The sequence below is a fragment of the Rutidosis leptorrhynchoides genome, chromosome 4 (assembly GCF_046630445.1).
Source record: "Rutidosis leptorrhynchoides isolate AG116_Rl617_1_P2 chromosome 4, CSIRO_AGI_Rlap_v1, whole genome shotgun sequence".
Lineage (NCBI taxonomy): Eukaryota > Viridiplantae > Streptophyta > Magnoliopsida > Asterales > Asteraceae > Rutidosis > Rutidosis leptorrhynchoides.
The window spans coordinates 582,846,556-582,869,558 of NC_092336.1; the positions used below are offsets into that span (position 1 = coordinate 582,846,556).

The 23,003-nt window shown below is 35.4% G+C and overlaps 1 protein-coding gene and 1 long non-coding RNA gene across 4 annotated transcripts; one reads left to right on the forward strand and one right to left on the reverse strand.

Annotated features, from left to right (window-relative positions):
- Positions 1-1,285: 1,285 nt before the first annotated feature.
- Positions 1,286-7,878, reverse strand: LOC139845505 (uncharacterized). Of its 3 annotated transcripts, none has more exons than XR_011758365.1 (7): positions 7,265-7,878; positions 3,507-3,666; positions 3,236-3,307; positions 2,815-2,943; positions 2,379-2,437; positions 1,770-1,821; positions 1,286-1,684 (listed from the first exon to the last, which is right to left on the reverse strand). It is a non-coding gene; the product is annotated as an uncharacterized lncRNA (long non-coding RNA). The 3 variants fall into 3 exon arrangements; XR_011758364.1 differs by lacking the exon at positions 7,265-7,878 and adding an exon at positions 3,809-3,931; XR_011758363.1 differs by lacking the exon at positions 7,265-7,878 and having other exon boundaries at positions 3,507-3,925.
- Positions 7,879-15,067: 7,189 nt separating this feature from the next.
- Positions 15,068-18,580, forward strand: LOC139845508 (uncharacterized). The gene is made up of 2 exons (XM_071835758.1): positions 15,068-16,790; positions 18,329-18,580. Exon 1 carries the CDS (start codon positions 15,068-15,070, stop codon positions 16,754-16,756), a length of 1,689 nt encoding a protein of 562 aa, XP_071691859.1. The 3' UTR covers positions 16,757-16,790; positions 18,329-18,580.
- Positions 18,581-23,003: the final 4,423 nt, after the last annotated feature.

Genomic DNA, 23,003 nt, shown 5'->3' on the forward strand with positions numbered 1-23,003 from the left:
GCGTTTGGCGGTATGTAAATGGTATTTAATGTTCTTGGTTAGATTAGGCGAGTTTATGAAGGATGAGTTTATTCAAAGTCTCCAAGTGGGAGATTTGTTGAGGTGTGGAGACATTTAAACAAAGTTGAAAATGTCGCCACAAAAGGTGTGCTAAGGTGTTGCACGGATTTTGCACATTTCGGGTTGCGTGAAACCTGAATTCAGAAAGTTCCAGGGATGCGGCGCATCCATGCAGCATTTTGGCCCGAAGATTTGTGATGCGGAGCTTTAAAGGGATACGGCGCATTTTTGGTGCACGATGCGGCGCATCAAGTGGAGATGCGGCGCATCTCCTGCTGGCAGCAAGTGGATCAACTTGCTCACATGAGATCCGATCTTGATTGACTCAAGTTGCACTTTAGGTGCATGTTGAGCTGCTTTACGCCATCAAAGGTGGCTGTGATCATGCCATTGTATGGGTGTAAAGGCTTGCAAGTTGTCCATGTTGATTCCTTTATGTGATCTTGAAGATCAAGTTGAAGAACACAAGTGTGTTCTTGGTTTCCTATAAATAGGCCTCATTGTAACTCATTGTAAACTCACCACCACGAAATTAATCAATATAGAACACTCTTTGATTGGCCGTGGACTAAAGCAATCATAAACGATTGCATATAACCACGTTAAATTCCCGTGTTTTTATCATTCTTGCTAGTTTTACGATTATCACTATATTTTTCGTTTGTTGGAAATGGGTTGATAACTTGGGGTTATCTAGTCTTGTTTGGGCTCACCTAGTCGGGTTTCCTAACATATTCTACTACTCGGGCATTACTTTTTGATCGAGAAAGCAAAGACATGTTGCACTTTCATTATGTGAATCGGAATTTACGGCTACTGTTACAGCAGCATGTCACGCATTTGTGGCTAAGAAATCTGCTTGTTGATCTAACATGATGAAAGGCTAAAGTGTGAATAGCAGGATGAGTTAGATATAAGCAAATCAAAATCAGAAAAGATGTAGTAGGACAGAATTACGATATCAAGAAAGCAACCCATCTACATCAAAAACTCACCTCAACCTTATAGCATAAACCGCAAGCTACAAGAAGTTTGAATAGTCTGGTGTATCAAAAAAAATTTATACGGTATGTTTCTTTAGCAACATATTTTATTTTAACTCTAATTCACCCCTGTACTAAGAAATAATTTTGTACAAACTTTCTACTAGCATATTCAAGAGTTGATTTTACTTCACCACAGACTAAAATGCCCATCAATTTAGAAACTATAGTTCAGAGACTATTTCCCACAATCTTGCACTTTTAACATTCATAAAAATTGAATAATAAATATTGCAAATGAATCTACAATAAGCATATTACGAGTAGGCAAATTGATGCATATTACGAGTAGGCAAATTTGATCGGAATACTAACGAACGGGTATGTCTGGGGTAATTTACCTAAAATTTGATCGAAATACCAATGAACGGGTATGTTTGGTCCAATCAATTTACCTAAAAAGTGAATGTCTGAACAGGGTGAATGTTCGCCCGAAGTGTATTTTTATATACACAACCCTCCCCAGTCACCTGCTATTAAAATTTTGGTTTATTCATGATCATATCAAAAACATTACCCTTTATAATGACTTTCTGGCAAGTGATTACAGCCTTACAGAGGTCAACCCATCCTAGATGGACCTGATTCAAAACATACAAGTTTTAATCAAACAGAGTTTTCACCCCGTTTCTAACCCAGCGCGAACTATAGATGCTAAAAGCATACCTTTCGCAAACAATGTGCATAAAAACACTCCGGAGATTGTTTAACTTGTATACTGTTCAACACAAATTAACTTTCTGAATTTTCCACTTAGACAGGTGATAAATTTCCAAAAGAAGAAAGCTTAAATACATTATGTGCAAATTCCCAAAGGACTGCAGCCAATCAAAGTTTATGGGAAATTAAAATGCCAAAGGAACAGTTGGGTGAAAAGATTAGAAACATGCCGAAGAACGGGTTGGGTTTTACCACAAATACTTTCTTAAACTTTTTTAGATTCAACAACTTTTAGTCTTACTTGTATATAAAAACGACATATATATGCTAGTTAAGTCATATATTTGTAATAACATGGTTTAGAAGATACTATCCATTAAAACATAACCCAAATTGACCAACTCACAAGTTTGATTATTAGATCAAACTTAGAAGATACAGAAGCAATAGTAACTTGGCAAAAGGTGTCAAGTGACTTAAAAAGTTTTTCAATTTTAGTGATATAGAACTACTTCCAATCAAAACCAACGGGGATCAATAAAAAAAGTGAAGAAAAACGAAAGATTATATCAAACAATCATCAATCAATTTTAAAAAATAATTGAACGATCGTACCTCAAGCAGGATGGCAAAAGACAGACACAAGTACACGGTAGCCAAGCTATAATATCACACTGAAAAAAACGTAACCGGTTTCAGGAAACCACGGAGTTGATGGACAGATAAAAAGATGCCGGATCCTTCGACAGAAGCATGAAAAAGTGAACATGTTGTTACACTAAGTGCAAGGCTTACTTAACAATACCAATAAGCAATTCTTAAATGATTCTTGGACATTGAAGGTGAATGGTGATCCAAAATATAAGATGTTACTGATGAGTATAGGCTAAAATTATAATAATATATCAAGACAAAAAACGCTACGGGTAATAACATGTGATAATAGCATAGCAGAGTACAGACAAATTCAAACTGCATACATTATTTTATGATAAGGATAATAGATATTTGAACGGAAATATAACTAAAAAGAAAGATATCATGTTCATACCTGTTGGTGTGTGCACCTAAGTTGGTTTTGTCAAGACTGTAACTTCCACCATAACAGCGAGATTAATTCATACTGATTAGCTGGTCGAACCACCCATGAGAAGAGCTAGTTACGTTCTTCGAACCGAATCTGGTAAAAAATAGTGAATTCCAACAATGATGGGCATGGTAAGTGATCTCTTTCGCGTTTCGGGTCCAGCCAAATTCTATTAAGACAGTTTGATGGTTCTTTGTAGGTTGACCTTTCTCTCGTATTATTTTTCAGAATTGTGACACTTTTGTGACTTTAATTTATATATACACGATTGCGGTAAGAAATGAATAATTTTAGGCTGCAACTTTACTTATATCGAACTTACAATCACGTATTCGAGTTACACAAACATTGAAAGGATAATCAACTCTAATCAAAATTGCATTACCTTTATAAATGTATACCATGTATATCCAATTTTTGATTAACCTTCAGCACACAAGAGCAGTCATCTTTGAACCTATATTAGGAGAAAAAATTTAAAAGAGGTTAAGAAAATCAACAATTTGAGCATAACATCATCAATTTCACCAAAATATCAAGATTTCGAACTCTAAATTTGATGATTTCATAATCACGCAATTCATAAAAAAGTCAAAAAAAAAAAAAAAAAAAAAAAAAAAAAAAAAAAAAAAAAATCAACTGATAAATAATACTACCTGTGATTGTTATTCCTTGTGTGTTTGGTGCAAAGCAAATTCCGTGAATCAAAAATAATAACCAATTATCCAAGTGAGACCTATAAACAACCACTCAGCTTATTCAAATTACTGCCCAATTACTCGGAAGCGCATAACCTTCGGTCATCAGATCAGCGATCTGCAATAAAAATAACAAGAAAGTAGATGAATAATAAAGGACAAATAAAACAAAAGGGAGTTGACAAAAAAAATTTATACATCAGCTCTACAAATCTATAACAAGATCATTGCCTTATATATCAAAAAATCACAATCACAACCTAATCTAGGAATGAAACACCAGATAATGATTTTAAAATCAAAATTGCAGCATCTAAATATCTTCACAAAACGTGTAGATCGGCAGGGACGCGTTGATCCTGTGTTGCCTTTGCTAACCCACCGCTAACCCACCCCCGAAGGGCTGATGGCAGGTATTACCTCAAACGGAAACCCAACCATGTGACATGCCCGAGATTCGAACCTGCGAGACGAGCCCCAAGTATCAATTGGTATTCACTGAAATATCGTAATCACACTAACACCATATTAATAAAAAAAAATCACGATTAACAATATGTATATAAAAGCGATGATGAACGAAACACATAACTGAATCTCTTATTACATCCTAAATTAAAACAATACAAAATCAATATAACCATAAAGAAATTGAACTTACCTATTTTATGATGGAGTGCAACCAAAATCCTAGCAACTGGTTAGGATTTTTCATTCAGAGAACCAGTGATTTTTGTCAAGGAAATAAAAATTTGAGAAAAAATTAATTTGGTTTTTGAAATTTTGAATTACCATTAGAATATGTTTGATGACTAATGAACGATAGCAACTCTATGTGTAACAAAAGTAAATTTTCAAGCCATATAAAAGAAAAAAATAATTCATAAAACTGGGGCATATATCATAATATCAGAGGCTGAAACTATAGAATCATAATAACATACAACTAAGTTAACATGAAGATAATTCAGTTTTGCATAGCAGAGAACCTCAAAACTATTAGAAATGTCATGGTTGAAATGGGGGTCAGATGTAATAGAGATGTGTTTGCAAGTTCTCGACAGTGGAGTATATTTTCATGATTAGGAAATAACGAGAGAAAAAAAAAGTAAAACTTCACGAATGTTAGTAAAAAACAGACAAAGTATAACATAAGCTACATTAGTATAGAAAGAAATCTCACTACTTTACCAGTTTAGATACACCCGATTAACGTCAATGTACAAGCCTAAAAGTACAAGAAATGTTGAAATGGGTGCTCAGATGCTAAATATAAGATTTCAGCTTCCCGAATTGAGATAAAAATCATAACTAAAAATTAAAATATAATAAAAAAGATATGAAGTATACATGTAAAAATATTATATACCAAGGGCAAGATATATGAGCCAAAAATAGTAAGAATCTGAATAAAAAACCAAACAAAAAAGAAAAGCTAATATCAACAAGAATGAAAAAACTTGAAAACAATTACAAATGCGATTAAAAACTAACATAAGCCAAAAATACTAAGAATCTGAATAAAAGCGAAATTAAAAAGAAAGCTAAAATCAACAAAAATGCAAAACCTTGAAAACAATTACAAATGTGATTAAAACCTAAAACATGCCAAAGATACTAAGAATCTGGATAAAAAAACAATTAAAAAAATAAAAGCTAATATCAACAAGAATGGAAAACCTTGAAAACAATTACAAATGTGATTAAAAACTAACACAATCAATAGATTGAAACAACCCCCAACTTCAACAGCCTATGTACACCCTGAATCAAATCTTAAAGTACAAGCCTCAAAGTACAAGAAGATTGAAACAAATGGTTAGGTGTAGTCGCTAATGGATTCCAACTTCTTGAAATGTGAGGTGAAAATTCGATATAATAAAGTATAAAATATGAAGCAGCCTCAAAGTACCTATAACAAACAAACATGAAACACCCACTACATAAACAACATACATACACCCATCAACTAGTAAGTGGGAACTCGAATGTGAGGTAAAAATCGATAATTAAAAAATCAGAAAAAGCAACAAAGTAAATAAGTGAGACAATACAATAAAATAGATTAAAACTGTGATACCCACTTCACGAGAAGGAATTCTGCTACTTTCACAGCCTACATACACCCGATCAGCATCCATGTACAAGCCTCAAAGCACATGGAGATTGAAACAGGTCGTTATAGGAGTTCTAGTTAGGGGATTCCAACTTACTGAATGTGAGGTGTGGATTATTAAATAAAATATAAAATAAAAAGAAGCCGGAGATACCCATATCAAACGAGCACCCACTACATAAACAACATACATACACCCAATCAACCTTAAAGTAAGTACGAGGTTGAGTGTTTATATGTGCTAGTAATGGAAACTTAGATTTGAGGTAAAGAGTTATATTTAAAAACTAAGTAAAAGTAGAAAAGTAAATAAGTGAATCGATAGACTAAAAAATTCCTCCACATATAAAATAACAGAAACAGAGATACCCACTTCACAAAAAGCAATACTGCTTACTTGCACAGCCTACATACACCCGATCAACATCCATGTACAAGCCTCAAAGTACAAAGAACATTGAAGTGGGTGTTGTCTGCTTAGGTGTAAAGTAAGAGATTTCAACTTCTCGGATGTAAGTCAAAATCACTATTAGAAATTAAGATATATTTTAGTATATAAAGAAAATACTTAAAAACTGACAATAAAAGGCAAATAGTTATGGAAGCTAATACCAACATGAACGGAAAACGTTGAAAACGATTAGAAAGTTAATCGAAAAGAAATAACAAAATCAATAAAGAGGAGAACATAAGAGATACCCCTATCAAGGAAGCAATTCCGCTACTTTAACAACCTACGCATATCCCTAATCAACCTTGAAGTACAAGCCTCAAAGCATGAAAAGGTTGAAATAGATGTTTAGGTGTTCTAGTCAGGGGATTTCAAGTCCTTGAATGTGAAGTAAAAAATCATTATTGGAAGGCAAAACAAATGAAGCCAAAATTCAGTAAATTGTGCTTAAAACTACCATTAAAAAGAGCAAAATGATTGCAAAGAAGCAAATCAAAATCAGAAAATAATGGAGTAAAAGAGGATTACAATATCAAGAAAACAACCCGACTACATCAAAAATTGATAACAACCAGATCAACCTTATAGCACAAACCACAAGCTACGAAAAGTTTGAATAGTCTAGATTATCAAACAACAAGGCTTTCAAAAAATATTCATTCCATTTAATTATTAAAAACTAAAAAGTACTCCTAATAGTTAACAATGTTTTCTTGAAAGAGTCCCCTGTTAAACAGCAATGTTTCCTACAAAATTCTCAGAATCCATAACTAAAGACAATATTCCTTGAAAAGTATTTTAAGAAAAATCCTAATGAAAAACAATGTTTTCTTGAAATATATTATTAGATTTGAAGTAATCAGAAACAATATTTATGGACTAAATATTCTCAAAAACCTTAATGAAAAACAATGTTTCTTGAAATTATCAGAATATAATAACAAGTTAAACTCAATGTTTCTTGAAAAAAATATTCAAGATTAACAAATTAACACTAGTAAATAAACACATTAAAGATGAATATGCAATACGTAGATACATAAAATTAAACAAAGAAGCAAAACCCTAAATTCGTGTGTATCAGCAACGTACCTATTGAAGCGATTGTAACGAAACAAAACCCTAAATTCGTGTGTATCAGCAGCGTACCTGATAAAATGGCTGTAATGATTCTTGCCTAAACATCACGATTATGATTATGAAGATGACGATTGATGATATGTAGCAACCGTGTATATCGAAGATGCTAAAACCGGCAATAAACCGCTCATCTCCTAGAATCGTATGCGAAAATCGATGAAAGGAGGAGAATTTAAGGCTTGAATTGATTATCAAAAGCAAAAGATTGAGATTTTGTAGCCGTTAAACAGAGGCGGTTGCGTTTATTTTATTTCATCTTTATTTTTTGGAATCAAAAACGTAATTTTATTTTTATAACTAACGAGTGGGTAAAGTTGTGATATGGACGAATTTAATCCCGTTTCAATAATTGCTTTACTTTATGTTTTTATTTATAAAGAAAAATGACTGCGTTCTCTTCATTTCTCTTAAAGTAATGTTAACCACCATAAACCAAGGATCTTGGTCATCTGACCAAGGAGCATCACGTTGGCTTTGAAGCAGCTGCATGGTACTGGCATTTTGTAGACGTGGTTCGGTTATTCTCATTTGTCTCTATCTATTGGTGGAGAGGTATATGAAGGAATGAATCAGTGGATTGAAGAATTCTGTTTGGCTCACATATTTTGAAGGATTCATGAAAGAATTGAAATTCAATTCCATTAAGAGTTGTGTTTGGTTGACATAATTTGAGAGAATCAAATTCTACAGAATTCTCACATTCCTTCAATTATAGAATCTTCATTCCTTAATAAAGATGATGGATTTTAATTCCACCACCCATTGAATCTTCAAAAGACCACAATATCCTCAATAATCCACATCTCCACTTACCACCACTGCACCACTAATCACCACCAGCACACCACCGTACCAGTCACAACCGCGACACCAGTCACCACCACGGAACCAACGCACCAGTCACTGCCACCGCACCACCGTCCGCATCTCAACCACCGTACGTCGTACCAGTCTCGATCACCGCACCACCGTACTGATCTCTACCATCGCACCACCGTACTGATCTCTACCACCGCACCACCGTACTAATCTCTACCACTGCACCACCTTACCGATCTCAACCACCGAAGCACAGTAGTGATCTCAAGCTAGCACAGCTATCGCTCCACCACCACCAGCGCCTAATACTTTCTGTTATTTGATATGGGAATTCTAAAGCTTTGTATTTACTTTTGGTTTTTCATTCATCTATTTATGGTTGATTGTGAACTGTGATGTTAATAATAGGGATTTGGTAGATCTCTTGAAAAATCGCATGGTATTGGTTGATAATTGAATAAGATGATAAGATCCCGTGATAATTTGATTTGATCTTTGAATGTAGTTGTATGGGTGTTTTGGTAATTTAATAGAAGTCCACATCAATACCTTTCAGAAAGTTGCCAATTGCACAAGAAAATACAAATCAATTTCATTACTTTGTTTTAGGATCAAATGTTCAACGAAATCTAATTCTCAAGAATTCAAATCTGTTGAATTCTAATTCCTTCCAGAAATTCCATTAATTTCAAAAAATTTCTTTGAGCTATGCGGGACCTAAATTTCTTCAATTGTATAGATTTACCATTTGAAAATTTCTTCAATTGTATAAATTTGCTATTGAAAATTTATTTTTTTAGTTCAACCACTATTTAACCTTATTACACTTATAAAGGGTAAGGGAAGGTTACACTTAAAAAGGGTAAGGGAAGGTTTCTTTGTCGTTTGATGGTTACAATAGAAAAATTGGTTGTCGTTTCTTACTGTAGCGATATGATACCTTAAATTATTTTTAAATACAAATGATTAGAACCTAATTTTAACCATTGGTATGGCACGTGACCTTTTGTCTATTATTTATCATGAATATTTTTTATTTTTTCAACACTACAGGATCACCCAAGAAAACTTAACCACAGAAGCATTCATCTCTTACAGTTGCATAACCCACCCCCAACTGCTGCCCAGGAGGAAACTCGGCCCAATCCGATGACATGGGCGCTAAAACCCCCCTCCCCACTGACCCGCAATGCGATATGCGAAAGGCACCATTGGGTGGAATTCAAGGGTAAAGGGGCAACCTTGTGTGCAATGTTGCACTCCACGGGAGTCGAACTCCTAACCTCTCGCTAAGAGAGACGTGTCACTACTACATGAGCTACAATACAATATATATATATATATATATATATATATATATATATATATATATATATATATATATATATATATATATATATATATATATATATATATATATATATATATATATATATATATATATATTGGGTTTATTTTTTATATTTCAGAAAAACATGTTACATGTGATTTAATTTGTAGCTTTTAATTTTTGACTTTTACAATTATATAATCTTTTTAATATTTCTAATGATAACCCTAAGATTTTTTTGATAAACAAAAATTTTTCCGCAATTTTTTAAGGATTTGGTTAGTTAAACTATAAAAAAAATTCAATTATATGAATTTGATAAGTTAAATCGGATTATTGTTATTCTATTTTGTTAAACTCAATACGGGTAAAATAATTTAGTTATAAATGAATAATTTTGTACAATGTTAATCATTCTGATCGCACCAACGTGCGTGCGGCTAACTGTATACTCGTTAGCAATAAAAGTTGGTGTTTTCATATATTCCTAATGTTGTATCTATTCCTTACCATGTTGATCTTGATTTTCGTTAAAGTTGAATGGTTAAAAATGATAAAAGATACTTATATGTGTTACTTCATGATCATGATATAAATTATAAAGTTCTGTATACTCTTTTGTCTATTTAATTGTGTTTGAATTTTGAAATTTTTAAAAATTTATCCTACGTATTAAAAGAGGTCCAAATTTTTGACGTTTGAACCTCCCCAACAACAACAAAAATATTACCAAACTCCTCCCCTAAATAATGTTAAACATGACAACTTACCAGGGGTAAAAACTGTAAAATTATTATTTAATTAAAAAACTTAGGCTGCGCTAGGTTCGTCTTAAGGAATGAGAATGTTAATGGCAATGGGAATATTAAAGTAATGGAATGAATATACTCCATTGCATTGTTATTGCTTGTTTTAATATGATATTATGAATTAATACATATTTTTGGATAAAAATGTTTGTGCTTTGAAAAAATGTTTTTGAAGAAAATCATACCTTCAGTCCGTGATTACGTATATGTATAACTCAAGCTAAGTATTTGAAACACCCTGCTTTTTTTTTTTTTTTTTTTTTTTTTAAATCACAGCGGAAGTCTTGATTCACATAAATACCCTTAGTTAATTACGAACATGATTATCACAAATCATTAGCTAGTTACTTATTACAAATAACCGGTGTTACGTTAAACAACTAGTTATATATTTATAAAAGTTAAGACATCAGAGTTCGTATTGTCAAACATATCGTCAACCCAACTCCCGTCCCTACCAGCACTAAGATCGAAAACCTGCAAGGGAGGAGGTGAGGGGGGTTAGCACGAGGCTAAGTGAATGGAATCATCTAACAGATCTAGCATACAGTACCAACTTGTACAACTACAGCAACTACAACAATCCATAACAGGCAACTGACAACTAATAACTAGCAACTATCTACTGGCAACAATCAACTAGCAACTATGCTCCAACTAGAGACTCGGCGGCTTGTACGAGCACACGACCACTTGCTGATCAGTCTAGCGTCTACCGAAAGTCCTTACTACTGAATCCCCAGTATAGTAAATCCACACGCAGGTGATGCGTCATTCAGCACTATACTCAACAAACAGTAGCCAACTGGACCCAACCACAACAAGGTTGACCTCTCTGAGCTGAACCTAACAACAATAGGTTCCAACAGGCAACTACAACTTGTGCACACAACTGTTAAGCAACTACCACTACGAACAACTGTTCCTACGACTAGCATGGCAACTCTACGATGATCATTATTACAACATATCTACTAAGCATAGCAACTATAACAGTATAACATAGTAGCACAACTTGCTACTGTATACTACACCCGGAGATAATCCCACTCACCGATTACCAGCAAATGAGAAGGTGTTCAGCTATCTAATCACTGAACCTTCTCTGTCTCCTTTTCTCCTGAGAAATACATATACACGAGTTAGTTTATGTCCATAAACACTAAATAACACAAATATAGAAATTTTGTCAGAAAATCTGTCCGCTAAAATTTTTCTCCTTAACACTTATGCACTTTTGAAATTTACATCAAAATCTCAAAATACAAACGGACAGCATAACGGCTAGAAATCAACACTTAGTAAAAATTTCACTGTCTAAGACCATCGGTCGATCGTCAGAGACTATCGGCCGATCGTCACTACTCCATCGGCCGGTGGACTACACCATCGGTCGATCGTTAAATTTTCAACCGTTCGTCGAAGGACTTCCACCATCGGTCGATCGACTAGTCCGTCGACCGATCGTCTCACTCCATCGGTCGATGGTCAGAGACCATCGGCCGAGGGTAGTTCATCTGCAGAAGCTGAAGCCAAAGTGACGGGTTTCACCCAAATTCATCCAATTCTTGCTCTAGAGCTCGATTTTTACCTCAAAACTGGCCAAATCTAAGACACTATACATCAAGAAACATAAACCCACAAGATTTGGACTCAACCAACATCAAATTTAACTCTTTTGACCCAAATTACCCACTTTGTAAAAACTATCACAAAAACCCAATTTTCTTGAAGATTAAATCATGAAAACTTGTGATTCTTACCTTGATAGAATCAGTAGATCATAAGGAACACGAAAATGTAAATGATTTGAGCTCAAGAACAAAGATTAGAAATTAGGGTTTGATAGGATGGAGAGGTGAGTGAACGGGTGGGTTTGGGGAATTTTCTAGAAAATGGAAGAATAACCCTCCCACCAAACACTTATGAGTCTTAAAACTCATACATCACAATACACGGGTATTTATCAGTTATCTGATATCTTTCGTACATCATTTGGCAACCCAAACGAAGTCCAAATTCAACAAACGAACCTGTTCTGTGACCCTTGTCACAAACTGGTCTCAACTAAATAACCAAATAATTATAAACATATAATTATTAAAATCACTAATTACACCATACCCTAAGGGTACAATGGTCATTTCATCTAGGCCCAAAACGCGGGTGTTACAGTATTAACATTAGAATATTAAACACATCTAATAAAATAAAAATATAATACTAACAAAGATCTTTGCTGTGGACATCTAATATTAAATTAACACAAATTGATACACCATAGGACGATATAGGACGATATTGAAGTAATCATACTCCGTAATATTTATGGTATGTGAGCATTGCATTTGAAAATTAGATACAAATTAAAATTAAAAGTGACGGTTCCTATGAGTAATATTCAAATGAAACCAACTTTTAAGTTGAGATTCAAGGAACCAATCAAAGTGCGACACGTGGCGCGATAATTACAAGTGATTGAAAAAAAAGATTTCAACAAAAAAAAAAAAAATTTGAAAATTTTTATTTCGAAAAAAAAAAAATTCGAAAATTTTTTTTTTTTCGAATTTTTTTTTCTCCAATCACATGTGATTGGATTTGACATTCAGTAAATCACATGTGATTCTGCAGGCCAATCACATGTGATTGTAAAATTCAATCACATGTGATTGAGATTTTTTTTTTTAGTAAAATGACGAATTTCAGTAAATTTGTGCTAAAACCTTTAAACACCAAGTTTTTGATCAAAACTTGATCAAATCACCCAATTAAAGTCTGAAATTTTGAAGATATGATCACGAAACGCTAACAAACTTGGTCAAATCACCAAATTAAAGTTTGTTCTTCCAGTTGAAATTTTTGAAATTTTTTTCAATCACACGTGATTGGATTTGACATACAGAATCACATGTGATTGTGTTTTACAATCACATGTGATTGGATTTGAAATGCAAAATTTTAAAAAAAAATTAAAAAAATTTTTTATTCAAAAAAAAAAGTTAAAACTTTTTTTTTTCAAAAAAAAAATTTTAAAATTTTTAATTTTTCTTTGAATTTTTTTTTCCAATCACATGTGATTGCGCGCCACATGTCACGCTCTGATTGGTCTGTTGAATTTCAAGCAAATTATTAGATTCAAGTGATTACAAATCCGGTTCCTATTTATTTGGTTGAAGAAGTTACAAATTCCCATTACCATCTTTCCATTACACCCAATTTAATGGGGAATGATCCATTAATCTAAACTCTATAATGATTCTTTCCATTGTAGCTAACCAACCACCATTAATTATTATCATTCTTATTCCTTAGTGCTTAATACCCCCAACCAAGCACACCCTTAAACAAAATCTCCCCAAACTTTTTAACGGGTCACATCTTCCCGCTCACTTCGAATTAAATTTTTTCAAACTCACCGTTCAACTCGAAATAATTTTACGAACACAACGTAACTAGCTATGCGCGAAACGAACTGTTTTTAAAAAATGTTAAATATTTCGGGATATTTTTTATACATTTATATACAGATATAATAAACAACCCAAACTAAGCACATCATATCGATGTTTCGGTTCCTTTTTTTATGTGGTTTTTTCGACGCTAAAAACGTGGAGTCCATTACGCACACTAGGTACTAATCACGTGTTTCCAACCATACCCGTAGCAACGTGTTTTTAATTCTGTAAATACATAACGCTATGTTAAATATGAATATGCAATCCGCAAAGTTCCGCCGCATTGCGCGGGCCGGAATTTTCCTAGTTTTTCATTAGGTCTGATTAGGAAAATGGATGTATGAAATTTACATGATTCTTTTTCTCATGCATATAAACCATTTGATGCATATAAACCATTTAATGAAATGCTTCCATAACACAAATTTTGTTAATATTGCATTTCGATATTGCACACATCTAAAAATCAAAGAGTTGAACCAAGAGAATGTTAGACAAGTGATTCTTGCACATCGTGTTATTGGTATATCATTCCCTTTATAAACCATAAATCAATTAATGATTCATTAATCACGCCCAAAATCTATTTCAACTATACCACCAAATTGGATCAATTCAAAGGGTTTATCACCAAAAAGCCCATTTTTTTTAACCTTTCTTGCATGAGAGCCCAAAATTTTTTTTTGTTGCCAATTTGCCCTCGCAAGGAGCAAGGTGTCTTGCTCCCTTGCGCCTTGCGACCTTGCTTCCACCTGGGAGCAAGGAGCAAGGCACCTTGCTTCCACCTGGGAGCAAGGACGCAAGGTGCTTCTTGCTCCCTTGCTCCTAGGTGGAAGCAAGGGAGCAAGATGCACCTTGCGTCCTTGCTTCCACCTGGGAGCAAAGGAGCAAGATGCACCTTGCGTCCTTGCTCCCAGGTGGAAGCAAGAGAGCAAGAGGCACTTTGCTCCCAGGTGGAAGCAAAGGAGCAAGAGGTACCTTGCGTCCTTCCTCCCAGGTGGAAGCAAGGGAGCAAGAGGCACCTTGCTCCTTGCTCCCAGGTGAAACCAAGGTCGCAAGGCGCAAGGGAGCAAGGCACCTTGCTCCTTGCGAGGACAAATTGGCAAATTTTTTTTTTTTGGGCTCTCATGCAAGAAAGGTCAAAAAAATGGACTTTTTGGTGATAATCTCCAATTCAAACCCAAGTTAAAAATCCCAATAAATGGAGCCCAAACCCAAGTTAAAAATCCCCAACACGAGCCCAATACATTTCTTACCCTTAGGTTTAACTCCCTTATCAACACGGTTACAGTCACATTTACTCATCTCTATGTCCTAATTTTGTCAATTAAAACCCCATTCTCCATTCTTCCCTTTCATTCCACCCCAATTCTCCCTTCAATTTATCAACATTTCCACAATGCAATCAACCGTCCAGGAACCATCACCAACCGAAGCCCTAGCTCAAACCACCGCCATTCTCTCCCACCTTCTCCCGGCTTCTCTCTCCATCCAATCCTTCACCGCTCGCTGGCAATCTCTCCGATCAAAACTCGTCACACTCAAATCACTCCTCTCTGAACTCACTCACTCAACTCACTGGTCTGAAAACCATCTCTTACAAACCTTACTTCCAAACCTCTTATCCACACTCCGCCGTATCCAAACGTTATGTGACCAATGCACAAAACCTAACCAATCCACCGGTAAGCTCCTAATGCAAAGCGATCTCGATATGGCCACCAATTGGCTCTCCAAACAGCTTCATGACTTCGATTTATTACTACGTTCTGGTGTTTTACGTCTATCTAACGCAATCGTATTATCTCAACCTGCACCTGGCTCCGATAAAGAAGAATTGAGTTTCTTCATTCGTGATTTATTTACTCGATTACAGATCGGAGGCGTTGAATTTAAACGAAAAGCGTTGGAATCGTTAATTCAGTTACTCGTTGACGACGAGAAAGCAGCGACGGTAGTTGCGAAAGAAGGTAATATCAGTTACTTGATTAATTTATTTGATGTGAATACTCATCGTGAACAATCGGTTTCCGCCATTTCGATACTTGCTTGTGCAAGTGATCAGTCGAGGAAAATAGTTTTCGAAGAAGGTGGATTAGGTCCGTTGTTACGTATTGTGGAATCTGGTTCGGTTCAGCTGAAGGAAAAAGCATGTATGGCGGTTGAAGCTATTACTTCTGATTTCGATCACACGTGGGCAGTTTCGGCCTACGGCGGTGTTCCGATACTGTTAGATGTGTGTAAATCTGGATCGTTAATTGCGCAATCTCACGCAATCGGTGCAATTAGGAACGTTGCGTTTGTTGAAGATATTCGTATCTCAATAATGGAAGAATCCGGCGTTCCGGTGATTGTTAATTTGCTTACGTCAGGTTCTTCTGTCGGAAAGGAGAAAGCGGCGAATTGTGTAGCTATACTTGCGTCATCGAGCGAGAATTTAAGGTCTATGATTATACAAGAGAGAGGTCTACATGGTTTATCACAATTACTTCATCAAGCATCGAATCCTAATACGTTAGAACACGTGCTGCGTGCAATTCATTCGCTATCGTCATCAGATTCCGTTTGTCGGTTATTGTCGTCATCGAATACGTGCATATCACACATTGCCGGTTTAATTAAGCAGGGAAACTTCACTCAACAGCAAATATCTGTATCAATTTTGGCTAATTTATCATTAAATGACGGTAACAAGCGTGTAGCTGCTGTATGTATGGGATCTCTAATGAAGCTAATTGAATTTACAAAACCGGTAGGGTTACAGGAATCGGCGTTGAATTTATTGGTTAATTTGTTGTGTTTGAAAGCTAATCGGAAGGATTTTGTGAAGGATGAGAAGAATATTATGAGATTGATCCAGATGTTGGATCCGGTAAATGAATCGGTGCCGAAGAAATATCCGTTGGCGATTGTGTATGCGTTATTGCATGGAGGAAGTAATGATTGCCGGAAAAGGTTGTTAGATGCCGGGGCTCAAGGTTACTTACAGAGATTAAATGAAATGGAAGTCGCCGGAGCTAAAAAAGCATTAAAGAGACTATCTGGTAACCGCTTGAAGAATATATTCATCCGGACTTGGAGGGAATAAAAATAGAAGTTTCTTAACCCCCGCCAAGAAAAAGGTGAATTCATTTTTAATATTTTAAGATTAAATTAAATTAAATACAGTGTTACATATAATTAGAGTACACATGTTAATGGGCTAACATTGCCACGTAAAAAGAAGTGGGGCCCTAGCCTATTGCAGGTTAACCTTTTGCTAGTTTAATAGTCATACGTAGGAGTATTAGTTTATCTAGAATGACAAATTTAGCCTTGATACCTGAAGAAGTTAAATAAGACCCAACCAAAAAGCCAACTACATCTTATCACATGTACGGGACCTGAAGTGGGTCCTCCTGGTCCGTAACGACTAAGGTGCTCAATCACTCATCTGTGTGTGTTCACATGACTTTTTTTCGTTATCTGAGTCCGTGAAAATTATGTTTTTCGTGATCCGAAATAATTTGCACCAAATTAGGGAGTAACAAGTCCACTATAGAAGGATAAATTGTAGTCACCGATGCATGTGTTTATCTAAGTTAGTGATCACATGGTTTCTTGGAAGCGGGAAATAAATAAATGTAGGCATTATACGTTGTCATAAATTATACTCCATCCGTCCCAATTAGATAGTCACGTTTTTCCATTTTGAAATGTCCTAAATTAATAGTCCACTTCCATAAATAGAAAGGAAAAGAGATATTTGATTGGTGGATCTGATGAGAGAAGATATTTTATGGGTGGAGAAATGAAGTTAGTGGGATTTCCTAAAACTGTATGCCCTTTTGTCTGGGGACTATTAAATTGGGACGGAGGGAGTAGTTTTATATTATATAATAATATATAATAATTCTTGATAATAAATTAAATTTTTTAATCGATGTAAAGTCCAAAGTATTGGCTTACATATTCTAAATTTCTAATATTGGCGATGTGAAGAAACTAAGATAACATCAAGTCATCATCAAGTAAAAAATATGGCTTTAAATAATGTATGAATAAAATAAGGGTAAATGGCCCGAAAAGGTAACCTATTTTGCCAAATTTGTCAATAAAGGTAATATGACTTTTCCAGATGCCCGAAAAGAATGTTTGTTTTAATTTGGAAGTCGAAAAGGATTATAATTTGAAAAAGTGTTAATTTGAGGTAATTTTTGCTGATGTGGCGTTTTTTTTTTTTTATTTTCCTTTGCAAATCTGGCAATACACGTTGATACACTTTTTCAGCAAAAATTGCCTCAATTTAACACTTTTTCAAATTATAATCCTTTTCGACTTCCAAATTAAAACAAACATTCTTTTCGGGCATCTGAAAAAGTCATATTACAGCAAAAATTACCTCAATTTAACACTTTTTCAAATTATAATCCTTTTCGACTTCCAAATTAAAACAAACATTCTTTTCGGGCATCTGGAAAAGTCATATTACCTTTATTGGTAAAATTGTCAAAATAGGTTATCTTTTCGGGCCATTTGCCCATAAAATAAAATGAAACATAATCATCATTTAAATTAAAATGTTGTAAAGAGTGGGTTTAAAGCTTACATTTGTTTTATGAATGAAGGTAATAATTCAGTTAGTTACTATGGAACTTTTTAATAAATATTCCGTGTGCAGGAAGCGTGGTTTGGACTCATCTAAGGTATTGCTAAAGAAGCCAAATTACCTAACACATCTTGGTAAGAAACCCTACTTTATTAGCTGTCTTATTACTAAAAAGAAGAAGATAAGAGATCCCTAAAAAAAATGATTTTAATTTTATACGAAAGCTACACAACGACGATTAGGATGCGGTTTTAGGGAGTATCCTCGTTTTATATTTTTATTTTTTTGTGCAGTTTTTTGTGTTTTTAATTATTAACAGTGATTATGGTTTGCTTTGTTCCTTTAATGTACATTAGATTATTAGATGAGGCTCCTTTTTTAGTTTAATGGCCAAATCTTTAGTTTAGAAAGTGTGAATGTCAAAACTTGTTCTTGACTCTTGAGTTTGTTATACATAATATACTGCGTACTTATTACTCTTATAATGATGTACCCTCTTTGTAATTTATCATATACTGTAAACTGTGAATTGTAATACCTTGTATGTGTACCAAAACCCATGAACTACAAGTGGATGTGGGTTGGGTCGGGTCATTTAAAGTCATGGGAGATTTTCGCAGAAGTAGGTGGAAATGACATAAATATGTAGGGGGCTGTTTTCAAGATTTTGATGGGTCGCTGACTCGCTGTTACAATTGTTGATGTAATATAAAAAATGCTGAAATCTTAGTTTGTGATCTATTTCTGGCTTATCCACTCATAATAATGAAAATGACCAACAAATGGTGATGATATATTGTATAGAGCCCTGGACCCCAACTTCTAATCTGTAACTTGAGGGTGTGTAAAATGTGTTTTCTAGTTGACTCTGATTTCATTCATTATCATATACATATGATCTGTCCTATAACTTCTAATCTACATGTATACTAATCATGAAAAAATATACTCCGTATACATGTATACTACACTGATCTTTGGTGGTCAGCTGGTGCGTTTGTGAATTAAAACCATCTGTTAGGTTCCCCACCAAAGCAGTCTGTGGGTGGCACCTTATTTGATACACCAAAAATACTAATAAAGGTGAGGTTTTTTTTATCATCAAAGGCAAATGGGTCCATATGGGTGCCATGTTTCCTGTGATATCACTTCAAAGCAACTGCCAATTGCATGCATATACTAGCTGTAAAGCTTCACAACCCCTTAATTATTTTTGGCCTAGCTCTGGCCCCTTGCTATTTGCTTCCTCATAATCCTTTCCGCCAACACTTCATATATACTTAACACCCCTTTATTTTTGATTATAAATAATAGTATAGTAAAGTAATTGTTCACAAACAACAGTACAACAATTGTACATTATGTGATTAAAGTTGTGTAGGTATTGAAATAATGAACTTTTTCCTTTTTGTTGTCTGTTTTCTACCCCATGTTTTTAATGGAAGATGTTTGTGTCAATGTAATAAATAGGAGTTTTGGTTTGTGGCTTGTTTGTTAGTAGTGTAATTAGTTAGGAAGGAATCACATAAACTATATTAAACACAATCCTATCTATAACTTCATCAACAGAGAACAAATGTATCGACTAGAACTAAAGGAATAAGATTCTCCATCTTAATTATTGAGTTCAAAGACATTTTGTCTGTATTTAATTTTTATTTTTTTTTAACGGCAAGAAAGTATATATTATATATATCAACATGAAACTTACAATAGTGTCAAAATTACAAAAACGAGACTACATCTAGGAAATTCAAAGCGACAGCCTTTATAAACGAGATGGTAATACTCCACTAGTATGCAGGAAAACGCCTTAGTCCGTTCATTATCATTAAGGCCAAGATTGGACTTGAGAAAAATTAACTAAACAAGCTGGAGTGGGAACGGAGCACAGTGTTGGCAATTCAACGACAAAGCACCCCGATCCACCCCAAATTCTCTCGACCAAAACGACTACTCCAGGAGCGGGGCAAAAAACCTGCGTGGATGACAACAAGTTAACCAATCCCAGTTCTCCTAGAAGATAAAGCTAACGAATCGTATACTCGTGGATTTGCTAGCCAGACATCCCATTCGATATTGATACCTTTAATCATATTAGAGAACCATTCAAGACATTTAAGTTGGATGTCTTTGAAGACCATTACACACGTCGGTTTTGTCTTTGTGAAAGTGAAAGCGTTTCTACTTTTCCAAATCATGTAACCCGTGACCCATTCCGTGGCTTGCCACAATAGTTTACCCAAGTCGGAGGTAAAGGTAAACCCGTTCCTAAGAAAGGACTCGTTTATGCTCAAGTTTGTAAAAGGGTCAAGCTTCCACCACTCATAAACACGATTCCAAATGTCAAGAGCGAACGTGCATAAGATGATGGAGTGCTCAACTGATTCTAAACCATTATCACAAACCGGACAACGTACAGTACCCAAGTCCAAGCCTCTCTTGTCAAGTTCAACCCTTGTAGGTAACCTTTTGTGTCGAGTACGCCAAATAAATAATTCAACTTTGAGGGGGACTAGATTGTTACGGATCTTCTTTATGCCCACAGATGAGATGTTTGGGCTGCTCCGAACCAGGATATCTGTAAGCTTATGAACCGAAAACGAGCCATCATTACTCCAAGACCATGACCATTCTTCTCGACCTGAGCTGCACGGGACAAAACTGGATAAAAGATTAGTGAGGGTGGTGAGGTCCCCGACCAATCTCCCTAAGATATTGCGGGACCAACACCAAGATGCAAGAAAATCCCCCCCCCCCCCCAACGGGCCCGATCAAGAACCAAGGCAAATTTGTTTGTCTCAAGCCTATAAAGTCTATTAAATCTGTCTTTAAGAGTCGTCTCCCCAAGCCAAATATCCTCCCAAAACGTGTAATAGACCCGTCAACAATTCTTTTTTTGAAAGAATTAGCGAAAGCGGCGTTGTTATTTGAAATATTTTTACCCACCTTAAGGATACCCGCTCATGTGGAAGAAGCACGTGAGGAAGGGGCAGAAAATGAAGCACTAAAACCCCCATCCCCGCCATAGATATTTTTAATAATTGACACCCAAAGCGAATCGCTTTCACGTTTGAAACGCCACCACCATTTTGCAAGTAGGGCACGATTTTTAAGAGCAAGAGGGGCAATATCTAACCCACCGTAATCACGAGGCTTAAGGCAAGTCTCCCATTTAACCCATGCCATTTTTGAGACTTCGGAGGACCCGCCCCAAAAAAACCGACGTCTCAAACCCTCAAGTTTTTCATTTACACAAGAAGGGGATACGTAAAGCGAAAAGAAATAGAGAGGTAGACTAGATAATACCGATTTAATTAATGTGAGTCTACCAGCATATGAGAGGGATCTAGCTTTCCAATCCGCCAGCCTTTTTCCAAACTTGTCGAACACCGGATCCCAAGACTTCGAAAGTTTCATCGACGACCCGAGAGGAAGCCAAAGGTAGGTAATAGGGAGTGTACCTGCTACGCACCCAAGCCAGACTGCCATATTTTCCGTTTCTACTTTTAAGACCCCAAGTCCATAAACGCAGCTTTTGTGAAAGTTAATTTTTAACCCCGATGTCGCTTCAAAGCACTTAAGAATTTTAGTAAGATTTTTCACGTTACGTCTATTCCATTCACCAAAAAATAACGTGTCATCCTCATATTGCAAGTGCGTGACCCGTAAATCCCCCCGCCCGATTGGGATCCCTGAAAATCGGTTGTGAAGTGCAGCTGATTTAGTTAGGTGGTTTAAACCTTCGGCGACCATGATAAAGAGGTAAGGGGAAAGGGGGTCCCCTTGCTGCACTCCTTTCTGAAGAGGAAATTCTTTAGTAGGGAAACCATTGACCAAAATCGAGATGTAAGCGGATGAGAGACATGCAAAAATCCATTTTCTCCATCGTTGACCAAAACCCATTAACTCCATAATTTTCATAAGAAAGTCCCAACTAATGCTGTTAAAAGTCTTCTCAAAGTCGACTTTAAATAAGAAGCCTTTTCTTTTGGTAACTTTTATATCATGAAGAACTTCATTAGCAATTAGCACACCGTCAAGAATGTATCGATTTTTAATGTATGCACTTTGTTTAAAACCGATGACCGAAGAAATAACCCTTTGTAGCCTTTTGGTTAAAACTTTTGATAGAATTTTATATAGGCTCCCAATTAAGCTGATAGGACGGTAGTCACCAAAACCTTGTGGATCATTTTTTTTCGGGATTAATGCAACAAAAGAAGAATTACAACCTTTAGAAATTTCGCCAACCTCCCAAAAACGAGTGAAAACCGCAAGAAGGTCTTCTTTAACAACATCCCAATATTTTGAAAAAAAAATTCATGTTAAAACCGTCAGGTCCCGGGGCCTTTTCACCACCACAGTCCAATATAGCATCGTGAATTTCGGTTAGAGTGAAGGGGATTTCGAGGCTCGACGGATCACGAGTACCTAGCCGTTTGTTCAATGATGTTTTCCCAATTAGAAATCTCTTTGTGAAGTGTGTCGATTTCGGCATTTAGACAGTTATAGTTAGGATTACATTTTTCCTTCAACACCCCTTTAACTTTCTTTAGCTTATCACAAAATAAACAGTCGACCCTAGGGTTCCGAATGGTAGTTTTCCACGCATCTTTAATCAATTCATCACTTTTTTCATCGTCGAACCAATTGTTGAAAATTCTAGTAGGTTTTGGCCCGAAGTCATTATTTGAATCCTTCAAAATAATTGGGCAATGGTCAGAATAATCCCTATCAAGAGTAC